The sequence below is a fragment of the Hylaeus anthracinus genome, unplaced genomic scaffold (genome assembly GCF_026225885.1).
Source record: "Hylaeus anthracinus isolate JK02 unplaced genomic scaffold, UHH_iyHylAnth1.0_haploid 11985, whole genome shotgun sequence".
NCBI classification, from domain to species: Eukaryota; Metazoa; Arthropoda; class Insecta; order Hymenoptera; family Colletidae; genus Hylaeus; species Hylaeus anthracinus.
In genome coordinates this window covers 267,995-290,096 of record NW_026534333.1, presented here as the reverse complement: position 1 = coordinate 290,096, position 22,102 = coordinate 267,995, and the positions used below count along the sequence as shown (strand labels likewise).

Here is a 22,102-nt window from a genome sequence, read left to right as displayed (position 1 = left end):
CTTTTGTTGGTCGAATTGGAAAATATTTCGCACGTGTTGGCTCGTTTGTTTCTACGCTCGATACTATGCGACAGTAGCTCTCAACCGTTGTGTATAGGCCAGGAATTAATTTGCTCGCCTTTCCAAGGTAAACGTATTTATTTAGAAAGAAAAGCCATACAACGTTTAATTCTCCGTCGCTGTCGTGTCAGTTGGAAAACTAAACGAATCTGTTTTCTTATTATCCAACGTAACAAAACAAAGGGTGAATATTTCTATTTAAATTGTTATAAATGATCGAATCTAAAGGCATTGTATTATTTCTTTGATAATGGTATCCTGTTAAAAATGTCGAGTCGTGCTGCGCAGTTTGCTTCCTCGTGTCTTCGAATGTGTGACGAGCGATGTTACGAGACGAAAGGACAGAGGAACGGGTTCGCACGAAATAACAGAGGGTCGGCGGAAAGATGCAGGACCGGTTTCGTAACAAGAAGCGCGAGTTGCGTTCGCGACAGTACGGTCAGAAGAAGAGCAACGGGGGAACGAACTTGGGACGGGCTGTTCTTCTGGCTACTTTGTGCTCGCGACAACTTTCTCGAGTCGGGACGATGACTTTCGTCGTTGTTTCGATCGCGATTTTTCGAATATCGTTATCCAAATATCTCGTATTCCGATGTGAACATTTCGTCTCGTGACAATTGAAAATTAGACAATCTCACATTTCCTGTAGTATTTCATTTTTAATCTTGCCGAATTTACGAATCGTATGAAATAGTCCGACGAAATAACTAACGACAACTCGTGAAACGATTTATTGTAATTCAGAGGACATTTGTAAGAACTCTGCAAAGAAAATTTCCGACAACCCGATGGACGAAATTGTAGACACGAAGCGATCGAATCGACTGACCGCGATTCGCGAATACGGCACAACAGAGTAGAGAAGAGAAGAGTAAAAAAAAAATGAAACGACGCTGACGTCACTGGAATCATTCGCGCCACTTAGATGGAGTCACGGGATCAATTTATAACGCGGACGGTCAAGTACCGGCTCCGATCGGACGGTTTCATTGTTCAACCTGTCGCTCGACTTTTTTCAAAGACGCACACCGATTTGCTCGGATAAATGCATAATCGATCGATATTAATTTATATCATGAATGCATAAAATCCACATCTAGCGATAGACGATAAAGCGTAACATACGAACATTGACGAATTGTAAAAATTTCCTTCGAATATCATTCATCGCTGTACTTATGTATAGGACGCGATCGCGTGTCATCTAGACGCTTTGCGAGACATTTGATTTTTCGCTGTCTCCGCTTACAGAAGTAACAGTTTCGTGATCCAATTAGTCTTGCTCTGTCGCTAATTTTCTAAATAAGTTCTGCCTTGGTTCTATGAAATCTTTAAAGACGATGAAACGATGATGTAAATTTTCAAATACATGAGTTATTTTAGTAAACAGACGGTGACTTTAGGGACACCGTGTACGAATAAATACGTCGAATAAGGCCACTGTGCGCCACGTTCCTTGGAAACATCGCGTCCATTGCGCGGTCGTTGGTCTTCCTCCCTCGTGGTTGCAGTCGTATCGAGGAAATCGAGTCGCACTCCCACGCGCGTACACTGACGCGATCGCGTTGACTCGCGCTGCGAGCTTCTCGACCGTAAAACTGCGTGTTCACGTGACATCAAGTTGACGACTTTTATTGCTGTAACGATGAATATCACGACATCTGTCGTCGTGGGTACCTAAATGTCGCATTGTTATGGCATTCCAAAGACAGATGTCGTATCGTCGTCTCTTTAACCAAAATATCAAAACTCTTTAACCAAAATATCAAAACTTTATTTAACAACGTGAAATTTTCTGAAAGGCTGCGCGGATTAATGGAGATATTACCACTATGCGTGCAACTGAGATGTGGCATAGTCTTGTAGAAAATGATTTAGAAGGGAAAATAGAAGCAAGTAGGAAAGTTTCTACTAAACTCCGTATGGTGTCTCTGCCGTGGTGCTGATCCGTAAGGAGGTTTTGTTACTTTAATCGTAGCGATCTGACCATGTTACTCCTGTCGTAGATAGGAACGATTGTTTTCTCCGACACACGGACTAGACTTCAACTCGATAACAATTAATTTGAATTCGTAACGCTTACAACACCGTTCTCGCTCGGTGACGAAAATCTAAAGATTTTTCGGTTCTTGTGATCGTCCTCATCTTCCTTGTCGATCCGCTATCTATCGTCAGAGATGGGCAAATTCTTTGAAAAGAAAAGTAAAAATCACAAACAATGAACAAAAGAAGAATAAACTTTGTTCGTTGTTCGTCCAACCAATATTGCAGTACGAATTCTGAAACGAGCTGTTAACAAGTAAAGAAGTCTATCTCGATCAATAACCGTTCAATGGAACGAACATTGAGAATAAATCGCCGTACAGTGTTTTCATTTGTCATCCATGATTCGAATGAAATTTTGCCCATCTCTGTCTATCGTTCGTTTCGTTGTTTCTAGAGGAGAAGGTCGTGGTGAAACTTGAGAGACAAACGGGAGAATCGAGAAGGCGTCGAGGAGTCGGGTCGATGATATTCGCAGTGTGCACTTGTTAACTCAGCGGGACGCGTGTATCGAGAAACTCGGCTATCGCGACGGTTCTCCCAGCCAAGTCGGGAGAGCGAGATATCGACGTGGAACGAGCGCGCTCGCAACCGAAAGAATCGACCGATTGGTGGCTCTGCCGTAGCATCGTGCATCGTGCTCGAGTGTTGTTGCAGCGGGGCGCGTACGGAATTCCTGAATATGCTACCGTTGCAATATGTTTCGCACGAATCAACTAGGTACGTATATCTCGTCAGTTTTCGGCAAACTATGACTACGATAATACCACAATTACTACTGTAATTACGATTAACGATCGATAAATAATTAATAACCACGTTAGTAACGTTAGTTGATCGTAAGACAAAAGCTTTTCAAGTAAAATACCCTAATGGAAAGATAAATTAGAAATTAGTTTTACGACGATAATAATAATGATACGTTTACGTTGCGCCAAGGTTACGTACGACGATAATCGCGCGTAATAATATTGACAGCGCTCGTAGCGTTCGATCGTCGGTAATTCACCGCGCATCCAGCTCGCACACCACGCGGGCGCCATGTTTCTTAGCTGGGAACGCGCGCGATAATTTTCGCTTTGTTTTTTAAAACCAAACCAATTACTAATTTAATTAAAAATAATAGAGGAGAAATAAAACGAATTGGTGGGTTTTATAGGTAAATCTGTCGATCGTAAGTGATTACTGTAGAAGCAATGGCTGCCCGACTCTGTATCCCGGGAGCTCCGACATTCTGGGAAGAAAATTACCGCGTACCGCGACGGGAAAAGAGAGAAATGGCAGAGTTCGAGACGGGAGCGTTCGAGACGAGCGCGTGTATGCTCGCCGCGTTTAGCAGCCGCGTATATAAATGTCATCCTATATATAGGGAGCGTTCGTCTAATGTTAGCTAGTCGGCCACCGGCCAGAAACACGAGTAAAAAGTTCCTGGACTCTCTTCGCCGAAACTCCCGACTCCTTTCGTCTCGCATCCGACATCCACCACAATGTCCCCCTCTCCATTGGTGCATCAACGCGGCCTCTCGTCAATCGTTGAGATTCGTCCTAGGAATCGAGGTCGGCTTTCGTCCGTTTCGCTTCGCTTCTGCCCTCTCGTTTGTCATTTTCCGGTTCCTCGATGTCAGGACTCGCTAGTCGTGTTGAATGTAATTCTCGATTAGACATCACTTGTATACACAGTGTACATCACGAATTGTATATTAATACGAATATGACGATCCAGCTGTGCACGTGCCTCGATCTCTCTTGCGGCCCCCCCGCCCCCCACACACACACACACTGATACGTGCAGGTGTCGTTGATACCCGAGCCAGTATAGTATTCTTCGTAATAATCGACACTTTGATTACGATCAACATCTTATACCATCGTGTTCTTTAGAAAGACCATCGAATAAGCCGTTCTCTAACGATATATCTCGTAAAGATACCATTATTTATTTCTCGTAAACTTTCTATTAGATGATTGTCGCTTCACGCGTTTCAAATAATAGCGCGCTTTCACTATTTCGTCGCCATATTGATTCATGTTGTTACGTAGCATGGTTCGTTGACCAAACGAAAATGAAAAATTTGCGTTCTCCAGCTATCGATAGCTATTCGAGAGTGTTAGACTAACGCGATCGATACGTTGACTCTGACGGATGGCTCTCATTCGCGATAATCGTTTGACCTACACACCGACATTCGTTCGCTAATAATAACAACGTACTTACTGCGGCGAGTGGCAAAGCGTGCGGGATTCTCATCAGCTTGCCACTCTCCAGACCCGACTCGCTTTCCATTCGAACAACGATCTAACGCAGCAGTGCTTCTTCATCTTTCTGCTCGCGTTATGCTTCCCGAAGAATTAACTCTTAAGATTACATTTGATACGGGATAATTAATTTTTGTAAATAGCAAATGAGAAGTATCAACGATCGATAACCGTTCGATAGATGTTCCTGACGGTTCGTGACATCTGTCGGGGAAGGTTACAAATAAATTGGCGCTAGTGCAGCACGGCGATTCGCAGAAACGACGTTTCGGTTAAGAGCGTTTGAAATAACATTTACATCGGGAAACATGTTTTACATAGACAGAAAAATGGCGGTCTTAGGGTAGAGAAAACCGAGAGATCCGACACTGTCGCGGTATTAAAGTTTATTGTAATTGATAACTAGGCTGGTTTTAAACGCATACATCCGGACAACGCTTTTTGTGGCAATTACTTTAATCAACGTGGACCTTAATTGTCTTCTTCACTGCTATCTGGCGACAGCGTAGCGTGCAACCCTTACCATCTACTCCCCACCCTCCTCACCCTTTGTACTCGACGAACCTTTGGCTGCAAAGTAGAAACGATACAGTTGCGATGAATATCGATGAAATAATATACAAATATTTAGTAAGAATAAAGCAAGTATCAGAGGTCGTTACTCTGTCGATGAATAAATCAAAAGGAATGATTTTTAAGGAACATTTTATTAGCGGTGATACATGGTTGCACCTACAGTATTTTAATTCTGAGAGCGCACTCGTGTCTTGGATCGATTACATAATTCTTTTCTGGTTCGGCAATGCCAGCTCAAACGTCGATAATTGTTTGTAACTTTTTATTTTAATAATTGTGCTCCTACAATTAAGATTCTGAAGGTGTAGTTATTTATATCACTAGTTGTTCAAATTAGCTCTCGAAACAACAATAGTAGTTAGTGATTTTGAGAAAAATTATGTTACTTTGTCCACTTGTTTGGTATTATCATTAATTTTTTAGAAGAAATAAAATGAATTTTCGATGCGAAATCGTTGGAGCTGATTATTCGAAGGGATTCCAAGGTTCGATAGGTCCCGTAAGAGTTTGGCGATCGCGATTGCGAGCTTTTTCACGGCGGACTGTGCGGTAATAGGAGTAAGTACGGCGGAAAGAGGAGAGGAGCAAAGCACGCGCGTCGAAGAACGGCCCTCCTCCGATTAACCTTGGACTTGACTCGGTGGAATGCAGCGTGCAGTGACCTCTGCTCGCCTCGCTAACTCGACGCTCGTCGACTCGCTCGCTCACCTTTGCACCGTTCTTGCCCCGTTTCAGCCCCCTTTCCACTCGGTTCGATTCGATTCGATTCCATTCCATTCCATTCCATTCCATTCCTTTCCATTCCATTCCGATAGTCTCTTTCGAGGTTATAACCACTCAGTTATGCATTCGACACGCGGCCGTTTGATTCCAGTCGCTGTTCGACGTTTCACTTGCCGAGGCGATTAGGATTAGTCATTCTTACGCTAATGGTACTTATTGCTTCTAATAGTATTCGTTTATTTCGCGCTACTATTTTTGTTAGATGATTAATATTACGCTGAATGTTGGTACAAGGTACAAGCCAAACACGCGAGAAAGAGTTACACGTGTCTTATAAGCCCCCTGCAGGGTGTATCCTACATTCGTACGAATAATATAGCAATACGGGAGAACCGAACCCACGATCCTCGGATCCACAGTCGATCGTTTTACCTACACGACCATCGCCCAACCTAAACATGCGTCTACGAATTTAACTCTTTATACTTGGTATATAGAAGGTGCAGATACTGCAAATATAGGACATGGTTCCGAATGATTATTTTTACAACAAAAAATCGAAAGTAAAATTATTTTCTTCAGCTTTGTCACTTTTGTTTATCGTTTTCGTTAACCAAAAATTAACTCGGACATCGTTGATGTACGGAATGTCTATTCACGGAATTACTCGAACGAAAAAAAATGCATTTGCTTTACATACGCAAATGTGTATTAATATACGGTATGCTTATGACATTCAGTTTGCATTGGCTATATTTAGACGTTACAGGAAACTTTACACTGTTATTTTCAGACCGTGATAGTAATTATCTGGGTTGTAATGCGTCTATTCGACAATTTTTTTTTTTTTTTGTCACAGTTGACTTAGCAAGAAAATTATGTTTACACCGAACGGATGCAATGCTCGTTACGCAATCTTATTTTTCTTACTATTTTATAGTGTTGCGACATTCCTCGATACGTTTACTCGTATCGATAATCAATTTTATTTAGTCGTTGCTCTGTAAATAGTTTCCTCTCTAATTTGCAAGTTTTCAGGATCTCTAAACCGATTGTGCGTTTTGTTTCAGAAGACGTGGGCTACAGAAGCGTCGAGATCGCGTCCGCGTTTACGCATCTGCCGCAAAAAGGTAATTTTTAGGTTACGCGTTGGAAGACGATTTTTCTACGTTAACGACAGTAATCGAAACGTTCACTTGTTCGCTGTGAAATCTTTAATTCTGTTATTTAAATTTTATTATTTATTTAAGTGGCCAAAATCTGTGGAAACTTAAATTATCATAAAATATCATTAATCAACGACATTAATTTGAATGTGTTTAAAGTCGATATATTTGGTACGTTTGCGTGAAACGTGATTTATTAGTCGATGACCTTGAGTGGCGAAAATATTTGGTTTGAATCGGCGTCAGCGAGAAGAACAAGAGCCGGTAGAACGGTTCACGAAACATAGGCGATCGAGAGATTAATTGAACGCGTCGAACGTTTACAAAGAACAGATAAAATGACTTGCCACGCGTCTGACGGTTCTAAAAATAGTCACGCTATCGAGTACGCGACCGATCGACGCGTTTCGATTTTCGATGGATCGACTCGAAGGAGTGACGCACGGAAACAGTGGTGTCTGATATACTCTATCGCGCGAGCGTCGATCGACAGCGTTTCGCGAACAGATTCGATCGAAAGGTTCGGCGTCGAATGTGAGTCGTGTTCCTAGACGAAAATGTCGAATAACCAATAAAGGATAAATAGCTTGAAATAAATTGGAAATTTATTAAATAAAAATGAAACAAACGTTTAAACGAAAATATCCATTTCTTTTGTTTGCCTGTGTATCGAGAATAAATGTAAATGTGCGATATCGATTAGCTTTAAAGTTTGAAGCATTGTTCGACACTAATCACAATATCACCGCTAATCTATGGATAAGAATTGCGAAGTAAAGTTTGTTTCTTTTTACTCGATTTTTGTTCTGGAACATATTCACCGTGTAGAAAGAGGATAACAATTGTCAGCCTGTTAGTTTCGGTTGGTTTCTGTTGTGTTTTGAACGCGAGCGATTGGTCTGCGCAGAAATGGCCAGGGACACGCCAGGCTCACCCATGTCTAGGCCGAGGGAGTTGGTCGGCGGAGTTGGCGCTGCAGCGGCCACCTTGACATCCAGCGCGTATCACGCTGCCTCTGGCGATCCAACCGCCCTTCACGGTCACGCGCTGCAGCAAAAGATACTCGAGGTAATGTATTCGTAACATTCATTGTACCGACAGAGTATTACAGCCCGTTCGGTATTTGACGATCGATCCGATACAAATTACGCTCGAACATGTAACCAATATTACATAAAATCAAACTTAATAACATCGATAGGATATTTTCAAAGTTGAGGAAAAGAGGGATAACGAACATTTTTATTTCATTTATCTTACTGCCGTTGGAACTTATTTAATAATTAATCTATGATTAAATATCAGAGGTGAGTAGCGATCTTTTTATCTCGATTTCAAACTAATAATTGGCGTTGTCGTGAGTCATTCGCTCAATGAAAATTAAATATTTGTGTTCGTTTCGGCAAGTGTTAATGATAGTATTATCGATGGATTTCTTAGTGAAAATGAATTCGTACACGATCACATTCGGACATTGGTTTGTTTGATTAAATCGGAACGTAATTAGTTGGTAGGATCGATGTGAATTTTATCCAAAAACATATTTGTGAAATTAGTTGAGATTTCGTTAAAAGTAAAGAGCAACGTGTTATACGTTTATAAATTTCTGAAATAACCAGGAAAAATTATTCAATTATTTTAAAATATTGTTACAGCATTTTTTACAAAATAATTTTTTTTATTTATACACCTTTTCATACTTATCCGTAGAGTTTTGTCAGAGGTTTATCTTCGGTAGTACAAGTATCGTTTGACAGATAAGTTCACGGCGATAAGATCGCGTAAAGTAGCGTTATGTTTCTTACATTTAGTAAAAGTTTATAACAAGTTTATCAACGAACTCCACCTGCTCTCTGTGTAAACATTTACGATAGCGTGTTAAGTAGTCGTTTGTAAAAATTAAATCCGAAATACTATAATCGAAGATAGATAGAAATGAATTGCCGGTAACTTGGATAAAATTCAGCTCTTTTAAAACAGTCTAATTTAAAAGTGTATAGTTTTATCAACGTTGTTCTGTACTCGTGACATAATATTCGCAACTTTTTCTCTTGCTTCCGTTGCAAGTAACGAACGATGGTAAACTTGATCGAATTGTTCGTTTGGAAGGAAAAAATTCTTTGTATAATTTGCTAATTGTAAGAGAAAGTTGAATGCGGTCTGAAATCGATTCTAATAGATAAAATAAATATTATATACCCGATACTAACGTAACGAAAATAAAAGATATTATGAAATTTAATTATACGTTGAACCGTTAGCAGTCGGTAAACCGTTAAGCGAGCGTGACGCCTGGCTGTATCTCGTTGCGAGTTAATAGATCTCGTCTATAGCGATATAATATCGCGATATAATATCGGATGAAATCGGTGCATTGTTTCCAGTTGGCGTACACGTGGGTAGAAAGTAGGAAATGCGTACGTACGCAAATAGATATACGGCCTGGACCCGTAGATAGATACTCGATTGGATACCACGTGATGGTCACGTGTTTGAATATTCTGACAGCTAAATTTGAATTCCATCCACGGGCATTCTCTTCGGTGTACCTAGCCGTTTCCCCGTCTGCTGCTCGTTTCACGAACGAACGATTCGCTCTCCGACTACGGGATATGTATTTCATCTATAAATAGCGTCGCTGCTTAACGCGTCGCCCTCCTTCACGCTCGTTCGCGCTCAGTAGCTTCGGACGCCGTTCGCGTGTTATTTTTAAGCGAATCCGTTGATTCTCGCACCAGAGATGGGCAAAATTCTCATCGCGCAGAACATACACGCGTAGAAGGAATCTGTCAGATTTGCTACTCTCGTAACTTACCTCGAGTAATACAAAAGTACATATTTTTTTTTTTTTTTTTTTTGAAAGTACAGGATATTTTTTTTTTTTTTTTACGTTTTTTTACGTAGATCGGACATCATTTGAAAGTCGAGAATCGAGGATTCGATTCCTGTTGAATCAGTAGTGGCGAATTAGGAAGGGGTGTCAAGATTGAAAGGTGGAACGGGGCGGTAAAAGTTGTAGCGCTGGCCCTGCACGGAATCGCTCGATCGCGGAAACGATTACGCAGCGATGCGCGCGCGTCCACGCGTGCGAGTTGTGCTCGAATCGGTTCTAACCCGCTGCGATTGGTTACTCGAAACCACAAGTTGAAAGCACAATAAATAAATTTGATTGTAATATTGAACATTATATGCGTATATCACTATCACTATCACTATCACTATCGTGTTATTATTACGTTTAACATTATCAGCAGTGATGTGCCAGAGATGAGTAAAACGCTGGTTGAGTCGTTTGTTCGATATATTATTTTATACAATACAATCACATTATATTCCACGTAAAACGAGCGTTGCGAATAAATTGTTGCGCAGAATGTTTTCGTTCTATTCGCAAAGAAAAAGTTATGCTCATCTCGGGCACGTTGACGTGTGCGAGTTGTGCTCGTGTCCGTGCACCGCGAGGCACGCTACGATCAATTCCTTCGAACGTTAACCTCGAGACATCACTGGATGTGTTTCCAGTTGCAACAGCATCATCAACTTCAACAGCAGATTCTACGGCAACAGTTCCAGGCGCAGGAGCGACAATTGGCGGAACTGCACGAACAACAGATGCATCAGCTGAAGGTAAGCTGCCGTCTCGTTGCGTTGGTTCGCGCGTCGTCGTCGACCATCATACCCCTCCCTTCCATAGTTGGCCAAAACTCTGAGTTTCGATTGATCTAAAGTTTGCCCACACGTTTCTCTCGTTTCTTTCCTTGGAAAATGATCGAGCTTCTGGTTAGTCGAAGCCAACTCTCACCCTTTCCCTCAAACTTTCCATAACGTAATTAACTGCTTCGAACGTGTACATTAACATATTTCTTCCAATCAACTTTTTCGAAATTAGTGCTTAGTGGTTGGTTCGATGCGAGGTCACCTTTTAAAAATCCAAAATTCCAAATCCAATATAATGTAATCAATGACGAAAAAGAATTAGCGTTCCGCGGGTAAAGAAGTTAGGGGAAGAACGGTGTTCCAGCCGATAGCGTACTTGTGCATCAAAGTTTAATCTCGACTTGTCTTGACATTCCTTGTTCGTCAATCACGATTATAACCTGACAAGTTGTGACAAGTACATCCTCGAACACTGGACGACCACGGACACGATCGTGTTTATGAACCGTTTTCGGTCGAAAGTCCAACGGAATATTCCTTTCACTCGTTAACGCGATCGGTGCACGACCCGCGATGCGACCGCGCCAACGAGAACATCTCCCAGGTCTGTGACAACGCGAGGGGCAAAAGGTTCGTGTGCCCCTGGACGAAGTACATGATAATATCGTATTTGAAGTAAAGGGAAACGAACTGAAATTGATTACTTTCATTTGTACGCTGCACCTATCGGTCTTAAAATCGCCCAATGGAAAAAATACTATATAAAATGATTAAGAAGTAAATTGTTGTAAATAAAATGATCGATCCTGTTTTCTGTCGTAGCTATGGGAGCAGCAAAAGCAACTGGAGGAACAGAGGAGAGAAAAGGAGAGGCTCGAAGCTTTGAGGAAAAAGGACAAACACGATCACAGTGCCATCGCATCGACGGAAGTCAAGCAACGTCTTCAGGTAGCTAGATGTCGCGCGGGGGTCGATCGTTTCGGCTCGACCATACTCGCGCGGACGGGCCCGGTTATCGTCCGAGGGGATAACATGGGAATAGATACGTACGATACGTTAACTGTCGAAAATGCACAGGGCGGTAATTGGGATCGACGGAAGACGTGAATTAGGCTAGACAGAGAAAGGGGGATGTTGCGCGCGATTACTAGCTGAGAGAATTACCTTACACGGTTTCAGAGCTTCCTCGTCAACAAGAAGCAAAGGGAGGCCGCGGCCGCGGCTAATGGGGCCGTACCTGGTACAGCCGGATACAGGAGCTGGTGAGATTCTATGAAATTCATCAATCTTGCGATCGAGTTTCTGACTATGACCGTACTCCGTTTGTAATCCTCTAAGAAGGATTACTGTAAACGTTGCCACGTGACCGGGTTGAAATGACAGAGGGCGACGTATACGTATATAAAATGATCTAGAAGGGAAACTAGAAACAAGTCGGAAAGATTCGAATAAATGTCGCGTTGCGTCTCTGTTTTGTTTATCGTAAGTGTTCGTCGGGCCAACAACGGTCATCGATCACGGTCATGGGACATACTCGAACGCTCGATCGACCGAGACTGGTACGAGTACGGACTAAACGAGAAACGTGGAATTTTGTTGTTGATCAGGTTGCAACCGCAATCGGATTCGGCGGGCACCGCGAACGCCTCGCATCCATACAGGATGCCGCAGATGCTTCAGGAAAAGTTTGCCGATGATTTCCCTCTTCGAAAAACAGGTAGATATACTCGGGTGCACGCACGCATTCGTGTCGTACGAAATATTATCCCGTGGTGTCGAGTGAAACGCATACTTGGTGAAAGGTAGTCTCTCTCTCTTTTCTCTCTTACTCTATGTGTGCCTATGTACGGTAGAATGCCTACTAAAGCATGGTTTTTTGCGATCCAACGATCTTGCCTGTCGAATATGCCACGTCCCCTGTCCAATGAGAATTTTACCGAGGCGTACGGTCAGCCAAGCCAACATTTATCTCGCGATAGCTCCTTTAAAGCGAGCGTGCAGGTGTTTGTTAGTGTTGCGAATCGTTTGGCGCCACGATCGGTCGGACTTCATTCTCAGCCCGTCGAAAGTTATCGACTGATTTTATTGCCAACTCGAAAATATTCGATAAGCAATCTCTTTCATTGTTCGCTCGCAACAGCGATAAATATTTACAAGATAGACATTTTAATTGCGTTGGTTAAAGTTTTAAATGTGATTTCCTTTTAGCAAGGTTATCGTTGCAAACGGGTTTTATGTCGTTTTCTACATGTAATTTACGTTAACGTCGATCGATTGTCTTTCCTGGCGCAACGAATGAGTTTTGATTATTTAAAAGACGAAAATAATTGCCATCACGCTCGCACATTTCCTCGGTGTTTCTCCGTCTGGTCTTTAACATCTTTTCGACCTGTTCCTGGCCAACTCGTCTCCCTTCCGTTCTCCCGATGCCTGGACGTTCTTCTGGGTCAGAATTAGGCAATTCATCGACTACGCGATAATCGAATAAGCGATACCATTGAAAATACAGTTATCAAAATGAAATGCGACAAAGGTTAGTTAAATTTTCTGGCGTATCGATTTTGATGAAGGAACGCATAGTCGTTTGCGATCACTGTCGATTAAATAAAGCACAAGCTAGACCAAATCGATGATTCGTTCAATGGGAATGATACTGTCTGAAAATGGGGGACCTGGGAACGTTGATATATGTATATCGTCCGAGGCCCCCCCAAGTGCCTAACGCTGCTCCGGAGTCTCGCTTCTTCCTTCATTTTCCACGTTCGCTATCCACCGTTTTAATATCCGGCCCGTTACGACGACGACACCAACAACTAACCCTGGCTAAAATTGGCCAGCCTCGGAGCCGAACCTGCTGAAGGTGCGACTAAAGCAACGCGTGGAGAGGAACATGGCCGCCTCGAGAAACTCACCCCTGATGGCAAGACGGAAGGAACGGCTGCTGTCGCACCTCAAGCGGAAGTCACTGCTAGCAAGTACGTCCTTCGATCGAACTTAATCGAGATTCGTTTCGATTGTCGATTATACCGATACTTCCTTGCGTGAGCATTAGCAGAAACGGTTCTTTGCACCCGTGTTTTCGATTAATCGATCGTTGATTTTGTTGCCTTTTTTGCCAGTGTCCAGTAACAGCATGACGACAAACAAAAAACGTTATCGATTAACATACTCGAAACGAGGAAAGTATCGTCGAGTGCCGTCGCGTTCCTCCGTAACGTGTTCAGAGCCGAGAGAAATGTTGACAACTTTATTTATACGGTTACTTGACTTACCGCGAAACATTTTTACGCTTTATAAAGAAATCATCAATTAACGGAGCGGTGCTTGTTCGAGGATTTTATATTTTCGAAGCAGACATCTTTGAAACGCTGAAAAACGTTAAACGACAATAGCCATCGTTTGTCGAACATAGAAAACGGGGAATCTTACCACACTTGGAGTCAATCGTTTTTTTAAGAGGGAAAAACAAGTTTAGCCGGTGGGGCTGGTAATACTTGACCTATTTTTGTTTTGCGGACCGATTCGAAACTGGGGGGAAGAGAAACGTTAGCGAAACGACGCACACGCACACGACGCATCGTCCTCCCGGGACGGAATTCGTGAATTGTGGAGATATAAAACAATGGCGAATCCGCACTCTCGAATTCCGATCTCGATCACGCGCGACACATTTACAGGCACAATTGCGCGACGCTCACCGTCGCTCGCTGATCGATCCTTTTCCAGATTCTAGCAGTAATCCGGAATCTGGGCCTAATTCGCCGCCGACCGTCAATAATTCTCAAGCGAGTCCCACGGCGGGTAGCAACGCGGCGGCCATTCAAGAAGTAAGTACTATACATATACCGTCCACGAGCAATTCGAATCCGTCATTTTTCATTTTTACAAGAATAATCTGTCGATGTAACTACGTATTAACGTCATATAAGAAACGGTTGTTTCTGCGTAAAAGTAGAAATAGGTTACGAGACTGTTTTTCGTTTGCAGGAGACCGAGAACACGGCGTACGGTGGCCCTCTGACCAGCGGCAGCCAACAGGGTAGCCTTTCGGATCTTTCGTTGTTCAGCTCACCGTCCATGCCGAACATCTCGCTGGGTAGACCTCACGTTCCGTCCGGAACCAGCACGGTGAGCTTCCAGCGGTTACTTTTCAGTCGCAACGCTTGCAACACCAACAGTTTCTAGAGAACACCGAGTATTATATTAGTCGACGACGCGACGATATACGTTATATAATAATTTGAGTTGATGGTGGTTTGTTCGTGTACAGACTGGCACCAAGTTAGCGACCGTCTCAGAAGCGGAGGTACGAGCAGCGTTCACGGCGCGGCTTGGAATGCCGCTCACCGATCAGATGTTACCTGGCACCCTGCCCTTCTACCCCTCGCTAACGGTGATCGAAAGGGATCCGCCATCCTCCAACTACGTTCACAAGCAGATGCAGAATTTGGAACATCAGTCGGTAACGAACAGACAACACGCAGCCGCGGTTTATTATAGCGCTGCAGCAGCGTCTGCGTCAGGCTCGGCGTCAGCGTCTGCGTCGCCCATCACGGACACGCAAGTAGCGCACGCGAGGCTGCAAAAGGCTGGTCACCGGCCTTTAGGTAGTATGTTCTCTCTTTCTTGCTGGCAGCCGATTTTTTAGAGCGCGTGCAGCGTGTCGCCGGGCGTTGCGCGATCTTACGATCCCCCTGGGTAAAAATCGGTAGCTTTTCAAGTGAGTCGCGTTATCGTACATAATTCTCGATAGGATCAACGTAGTACATAAACGGCTCGACGTTTTATAAATTTGATTCGGGTACCTTTGAAAGCCTGTATATTGCGTTAGTTTTATAGCATAACTGTAACTTGTACAATACTAGGCATTTAAAGGCGCCCGATTGTCCGAAGGGATCGTTTCAGGTGCGCGTCGCCTCCTGGCAAGCACGCGCGCAGTGAACCGTTCGTCGACAAGAACCACGTAACAATGATCGTTGCTCGTTCCTGTAGGCAGAACCCAGTCCGCTCCGTTACCATTGGGACACCCGATGCTGCAAGGCGGGAGCATGATGGCTCCGCAGACGCACTACGAAGAGTACCTGGCCGAGAAGCAGCTGCACGACCAACAGCAGGCGCACAATTACCTGAAACAACAGATTCGTCAGACCGTGTTGACGCGGGTCGGGTCCCGAGGCCAGGCGAATCAGTTGGACGAGGCGCCCGAGTCCGAAGAGTCCGAAGTGATAGATCTGACGGGAGGAAAGAAAGATCTGTCGGAGGAGAGCGAAATTTCCAAGCAACAGCGCGATCGCGAGCAATTCCTGCAACAGCAAAGAGATTTGATGATGAGGCATACGCTGCAAGCCTCGAATGAGTCGACGGCCTACAGCGGGGGCAGTGGCGGCAGCGGGAGTAGAGGAGGCCAGCAGTGCGCCAGGCCGCTATCCAGGGCGCTCTCTAGTCCGTTGGTGCATTTAGGTGAGCGTGATGCTTTGAGAGTTGGAGACTTTTAGATGTTGGAACTGTTACGCAAAACTTGCTTTTCTACTCGTACTCTTGGTAACCTTTCACTCGTCGCGCAGGACCCCAGGGCTCCGGATCCGCCGCCGCTGATTTATTCGCTCGAGCATCCACCCACCGACCCACCACTGGCTTGGCCTACGATCCGTTGATGCTGAAACACGCGTGCGTCTGTGGGGAGACGGTACGTGGTCATCCCGAGCACGGCGGAAGGTTGCAGAGCGTCTGGGCCCGACTGTCAGAAACGGGTTTGCTACAGAGATGCGATCGGATACGATCGCGTAAAGCTACCCTCGAAGAGATTCAGACGTGTCACAGCGAGGCGCACGCTCTACTCTTCGGTGAGTCCTTCCACGAACCGTGTCGCCAGTTTTTCCCGTTTCCCGTTCTTCCCTCGTAGCTCCGATCCTATTCCTCCTACTTGACGTTCTTCGTACCTACGTCCAACCAAACCAAGTACACCGTCTCCTGGTTCCTCTTCCACCAGTCTCTTCTCTCCCAGTCACATTCGGCGATTCGATTCCCCCGTTAACGACAGGGGCAGAGAGTAAAGTGTGCTTCGCGCAGGGACGAATCCGATGAACCGTCAAAAGTTGGACGTATCGAAGCTCTCTCAACTACCGATCAAGAGTTTCGTTCGACTGCCTTGCGGCGGAGTGGGCGTCGATTCCGACACTACGTGGAACGAACTGAATACCGCGCCGGCCGCCAGAATGGCAGTAGGCTGCGTCGTCGATCTGGCCCTAAAAACCGCTATGGGCGACATTAAGAACGGCTTCGCCGTCGTACGACCTCCGGGCCATCACGCCGAAACCAATCAAGCCATGGGTTTCTGCTTCTTCAACTCGATCGCGATCGCTGCGCGATTGCTCCAGCAAAAGCTCGATGTTCGGAAAATCTTGATCTTGGATTGGGTAAGAATCCTTTCGCCTCTCCTTCCATGTCCTCCTTGCGCGCGTCGAAACGAACGGGAACCTCCCTCGAGAACCGAACAGGGCTTGTGGCGTGTCTGAATGTCGAGGATGGTCGAGCATCGCGCGTATCGAAGGGAAATCGTTGTCGGTATACCTCTCGATAGCAAAATACTCTAGCGGATAGTAGAGGTACATTGCCACGTTAGATTGGTCCAAGGAGGTTGAGCTTACGAAAGTCACTATATTCAATGCGCGTAACGTATCGGAAGATTACTAGTCCAAAGGGGACTAGTAGATCTCTGGACAGATCGTAGTATCTCGCGATAAGAGTCACCGTCCACGGGTCTGCTCCTCGAGTATCACCTTGTCATGCTCCAGTCATACACAGAGAACCGTAGAAGAATGCGGGCGTCGTTTCTTTTCTGTTCGTAGGATGTCCACCATGGGAACGGAACGCAACAGATGTTTTACGACGATCCGCGTGTGCTATACCTGTCGATACACAGGCACGACGAAGGTAACTTCTTTCCAGGAACCGGTGGCCCGACCGAGTGCGGGGCAGGCGAGGGCCTCGGCTACAACGTGAACGTAGCTTGGTCGGGAGGCCTGAATCCGCCGATGGGAGATGCGGAGTACATAGCTGCGTTTCGAACGATAGTGATGCCAATCGCGAAGGCATTCGATCCGAGCATCGTCCTAGTCTCGGCTGGATTCGATGCCGCCGTTGGTCATCCTCCGCCTCTCGGAGGTTACAAAGTCAGCCCAGCCTGTTTTGGAAAGCTGACGCAACAACTGCTAGGACTGGCAGACGGCAAGGTTGTCCTTGCCCTTGAAGGCGGCTACGACTTGGCCGCCATCTGCGATTCCGCGCAAGAGTGCGTTAGGGCTCTGTTGGGCGACGAACCTTCCCAATTGAGAGAAGAGGAACTGACCAGGCCACCTTGTCAGAACGCGATCGACACGCTGCAAAAGACTATCGCCGTTCAGGTACGAGCTCTCGCGCCAAAGTACGGCTACGAGAAGACGAGATTACATTCTCGATTGCATTTTCTAACGTATCGATTGCATTTGTCTGAACGCAGATGTCGCACTGGCCTTGCGTCAAGCTGAACGCTCACACTGTACCCATGACCGCGATCGAAGCTGGTCAGAAAGAGCGCGACGAATCGGAGACGGTCTCCGCGATGGCCTCTCTTTCGATGCAGCAGCCTACCAACTTAACGTAAGTCACCGTTCTGTCTTTCTCTTTTCGTTTGGCTCTTTTCGCTCTTTACTTACTTTATTCTTTCGCTAACGTTTCAGGACTACCCCAGAACATTCCCGTGAAGTTTCCGAGGAGCCCATGGAACAAGACGACGCCAAATGAAATCGTAGTCGGCTGCGTTAGCGGTACGTGCGATCGTCTTTGGAAATTGTCGCGAAACGACCATCGTCGTGTTCGCGACGCGTCGTAGGGAGCGACTGGCGAGCTACAGAGCCACTGTGCCACGAAACAGGTGCAGTTTGCGCTGTCCGACGTTGCATCGTCGGCGTCGTTACCCAAGCTTTTGCGCGCCTCTATTTTAGCGCCATCGAGCGTTGAATCGCGACGTTGCGCCGACACGCGATCCTGTCGCTGCGAATGCTCGCTGTTATTCAGCCGACTAAACGCGAGGGGATCCGAACCTTGCAGAGCTACCGATACAGTTTTTTCTACGGTCTTGGAGACAGGTCTAGCAGATACACCCCGTACACCAAATGCTATCGAGAGAATGTCATCTAATCGAAGTCGAGTAATGCCGTTAGAGAAAGAAAAGCAACGTTTCGTTTAAATCGATTACTATCGTTAACCCTCGAAATCATATCCAATTAAAGCGGGCGTTTTATGTATCGTTTTTACCATCCATTGAGAGCCTTTGCGTGTTTGTCCATCGCATCGGCTACGATTGGGTAGAGTTTCCGGAGCAAAGGTGCTCAGACTCGTCTGTAAAATCGATCAGTTTGCGCGCGCGAAAACTCCTTTCAAGTATTTCTCTCGTTTGTACGAACAAACCTTATGTTTTCGAGTACTTTCTATTTTCTATAGTACGTCCCATTGGACCAGCATTCCCCGATCTCTTTCACTCATGGAACATTTTTTACGTACACATTTTACAGTTTTCTTTTTCATACACTTGCGAACGAACGTATACATCGTACTAGGAATTTCAATGAAAACTAACCAAAGCCTAATCTCAATTTATTCGAATAACGTCTAGCTCTGGTTTTATTCGGACCCAGTTCGTTCAATGGAACGTACTATTAGTTGCTACAAGTTTCCAAGTATTGCACGGTAAACGTTGTTCCGTGTTGTCCACCTTTTCGTCCCAATCGCGCAAACGGATATTATCGGAGAGAAATTTCGAAGAAACGCGCTATAAGAAAATTGTACCTGTTTGCGAACCGTCGGTCGTCCCGAAACACTAGACGTTCGAAACGATCTTACGCGCCCTGTGACTCGAAAGTAAAGAGTTCGCGCTCCACGCACTTGTTTAGTTTATTCTAACATATTTATTATGCAAATCGGAAAAAAGTAACGAAGAGTATCTTACTCGTAAGACTCTGAACGCATCGATAGAAATTGCGCGTCCGAATGATAAAAATCGTCGAGGAAATTTTATTTAAGACCAACGTAGCGTTAGACTTTTTTTTTTACGTATTTTACGTTACACTGGACGCAATCGTACGTTGGGACGCTTCAATTTTTTTCGTATTTCAATGAAAATTTGCATATCGACGGAACTACGAAACAGAGATGAGTAAAAAGATTTAGATAGAAATTTGTTTATCCGTTATATTTATTTATTTTATTTCAACGATTTAAGACGATGTTTAACGAATAAGTTAAGTTTGTTTTTCCCAATTTTTATCGAACGAGAAACGATGTCCATCGTTAAATAAAAATTAAAGGTTTTTGAATTCAACGCGCAAACTTCATTTTAGAATGAAACATTTTACGAATGCCACCTTTAAATTTTGGGCATCTCTGCAACGAATTAATCGAAGCGATCCTACCAGAGCGCGATAAGAATTCGCAGAAGAAACGATACACCTGACGAGAAGCAATGAACCAAGTGTTTCGCGTTTCGCGTTTCGCGTGTCTCGTGTCTCGTGTCGCGAGAATGTAGCGATTAATTTTTACTTCGGGTGGCGTAGCGACGTTTGGTTGTTTTACCGCGAACAAAGGCTGGTGTGATTTTTGTGATATTTTGTAAAAAAAAAAATGAAATTTAACGAGCTACTGTTAAATAAAGGTGTAAGTGCAAGCAAGAGCGTTCGTCGTGTGTGTGTGTTTGTTTGTTTGGTTGTGTGTGTGTGTGTACGTACGTGCGTGCGTGCGTGCGTGCGTGTGTGTGTGTGGTGTACGCGTGTGCGAGTATGACGCAGAAAAATAGAGAGAGAAATACAATTGAAATACGAGCATTTATTTTTGTGTCGTGCATTTTACGAGAACACGGAGTCACGTGAACGAATCGATCGATTGACAAAAGATTTCCGCGGTTTCGTGCGTGCTTGTAAACAAACGTACGTATACGAATATACGTCGGACGTGTGCGTATATACGGGCATCGAGTACAAGGTATATATACATATATGTATGGATCGTATGTTGCGTGTATTCGCAAGAATCTCAAGTGTTCGTCCCGTATTTTTTTACCAAAAATTATGAAAATATCAAGTACGAAACAATTCTTTGGTCATGGTTGATGCCAACCAAGGCTTCCGGTTGCGAGTATCGTCCTTTGGAAAAAGTGCTATCTTCGATTACTTTCAATTGAAGCAGAATGCACATGGCGTTTGATGTATCGAATGAAATATATTATATATCGATATTCTCGTGTCGTTTGATCCTTGAAGAAGAAACGTTGGAGTATCGTAACCAAAGGGCACAGCTCACACCCAGAAGCTTCTGTTAATATCAACCATGAAGTAATCGGGACGTGAAGCCTCAACTATCTTAATTCTTTGGTCGTTTCGTGTCGCGAGCACGAATTCACACGAACAATCCTACGATTCGTCGTCTACTCTTCTACCTACGACAGTTAAATATCCGTGATTTAACCTCTCGAGGGATATTGATACGTACGTGTACGTTTAGTTCCCGACTTCCTTTATATGTAATATCGCATGGAAATATTTACAAATAAATTTTCCAATGACATAACAGTTATGTCAACATCTAAATATTGAAGTTTTGTTTATATCTAATAAAATAATTCATCCCTCGAGAAGTTAAGCTTGGGCCACCGAGAACGCATGTAGTACCGGCCACGAAACCTGTCGCGCTCAGTCCTGGCTTGTTTACATGTAGCTGGAGATGAGAAAGTTTGATACTTCGGGTGAATTCGCCAACAGTTACGGCTAATTGAGAATCTTCGGCCTCGATGTTTGTTCATTTATTCGGGCACTACCGTACACAATTCTATTTTGCTTCTTAGTGTCGCCATCGATACGGTTTATCTCTACTTTCACTTCGTTCGCGAATAATCGTCCGTTTACAATTTCTCAATTTGCTCACGTTAACCTTACCCCTCTACTCAGTCTCACTTAGCCTGATTACATTCTTTCGACTCGATTCGACCGAACTATTCGTCCTCCTTGGTTACGTTCTCGTGCGATGATCGTTTAAAAATTGTTAACAATTATGAGAGAGTTTTATGTGTTTCGGACAAAGAAACTTGAAACATTCCGGTATCGTTCGTAGAAAATCGATACAAGTTAGATGTAAAAAAAAAAAAAGAAATTGTTGACTCGCATCGAAAGCAGAATAATATTAATAATAATAATAATAATAATAATAATAATAATAATAATAATAATAATAATAGATATGAAAACGAGAATCTAACGTCGAAGATGAAGATGGAGAAAAGAAAATGTTACGATTACGTTATTGCACGAGTATGTCCATATTGTGTAAGCTTAAGTGTATTAGTAATACATTTTTTATGTATATAAATGTACCTCGTAAAGTAATTTTAAATAAAAGGTATAGTCATTGTGTTATGCATGCGTTACCCGAAGTTACATGTCAAAACTTGGTACCCATGTACAGGTATCAGAAAATGTTGGAAGATGTTAGACGGCGCTAGGAAGTGTCGCCTACGGACAGGCAACCGGTCCGACAGTCTGTCAGTATAGGTTGCCTAATTCAAGGGGCTAATTTTTGGTACATTTCTGAATTCT

At 44.1% G+C, this 22,102-nt stretch overlaps 1 protein-coding gene across 12 annotated transcripts in view; it reads left to right on the top strand.

Moving 5' to 3' along the window:
- LOC128886541 (histone deacetylase 4) overlaps positions 1-20,257 on the top strand; it is a 40,108-nt gene extending 19,851 nt beyond the window's left edge. For 3 of the 12 annotated variants that reach the window (XM_054141492.1, XM_054141491.1, XM_054141501.1), the window contains 16 exons: positions 6,729-6,788; positions 7,732-7,892; positions 10,347-10,451; positions 11,304-11,429; positions 11,661-11,743; positions 12,089-12,198; positions 13,319-13,456; positions 14,208-14,308; positions 14,469-14,609; positions 14,752-15,091; positions 15,474-15,941; positions 16,046-16,324; positions 16,551-16,897; positions 17,330-17,884; positions 17,980-18,119; positions 18,200-20,257. In XM_054141492.1, coding sequence (XP_053997467.1) covers positions 6,729-6,788; positions 7,732-7,892; positions 10,347-10,451; positions 11,304-11,429; positions 11,661-11,743; positions 12,089-12,198; positions 13,319-13,456; positions 14,208-14,308; positions 14,469-14,609; positions 14,752-15,091; positions 15,474-15,941; positions 16,046-16,324; positions 16,551-16,897; positions 17,330-17,884; positions 17,980-18,119; positions 18,200-18,263 — 3,218 coding nt within the window. In that variant the 3' untranslated portion in view covers positions 18,264-20,257. Of the gene's footprint in view, positions 1-2,500; positions 2,824-6,728; positions 6,789-7,731; positions 7,893-10,346; positions 10,452-11,303; positions 11,430-11,660; positions 11,744-12,088; positions 12,199-13,318; positions 13,457-14,207; positions 14,309-14,468; positions 14,610-14,751; positions 15,092-15,473; positions 15,942-16,045; positions 16,325-16,550; positions 16,898-17,329; positions 17,885-17,979; positions 18,120-18,199 lie in introns of all 12 variants that reach the window. The other 9 variants (XM_054141497.1, XM_054141496.1, XM_054141493.1 and 6 more) reach the window with 7 other exon arrangements.
- Positions 20,258-22,102: the final 1,845 nt, after the last annotated feature.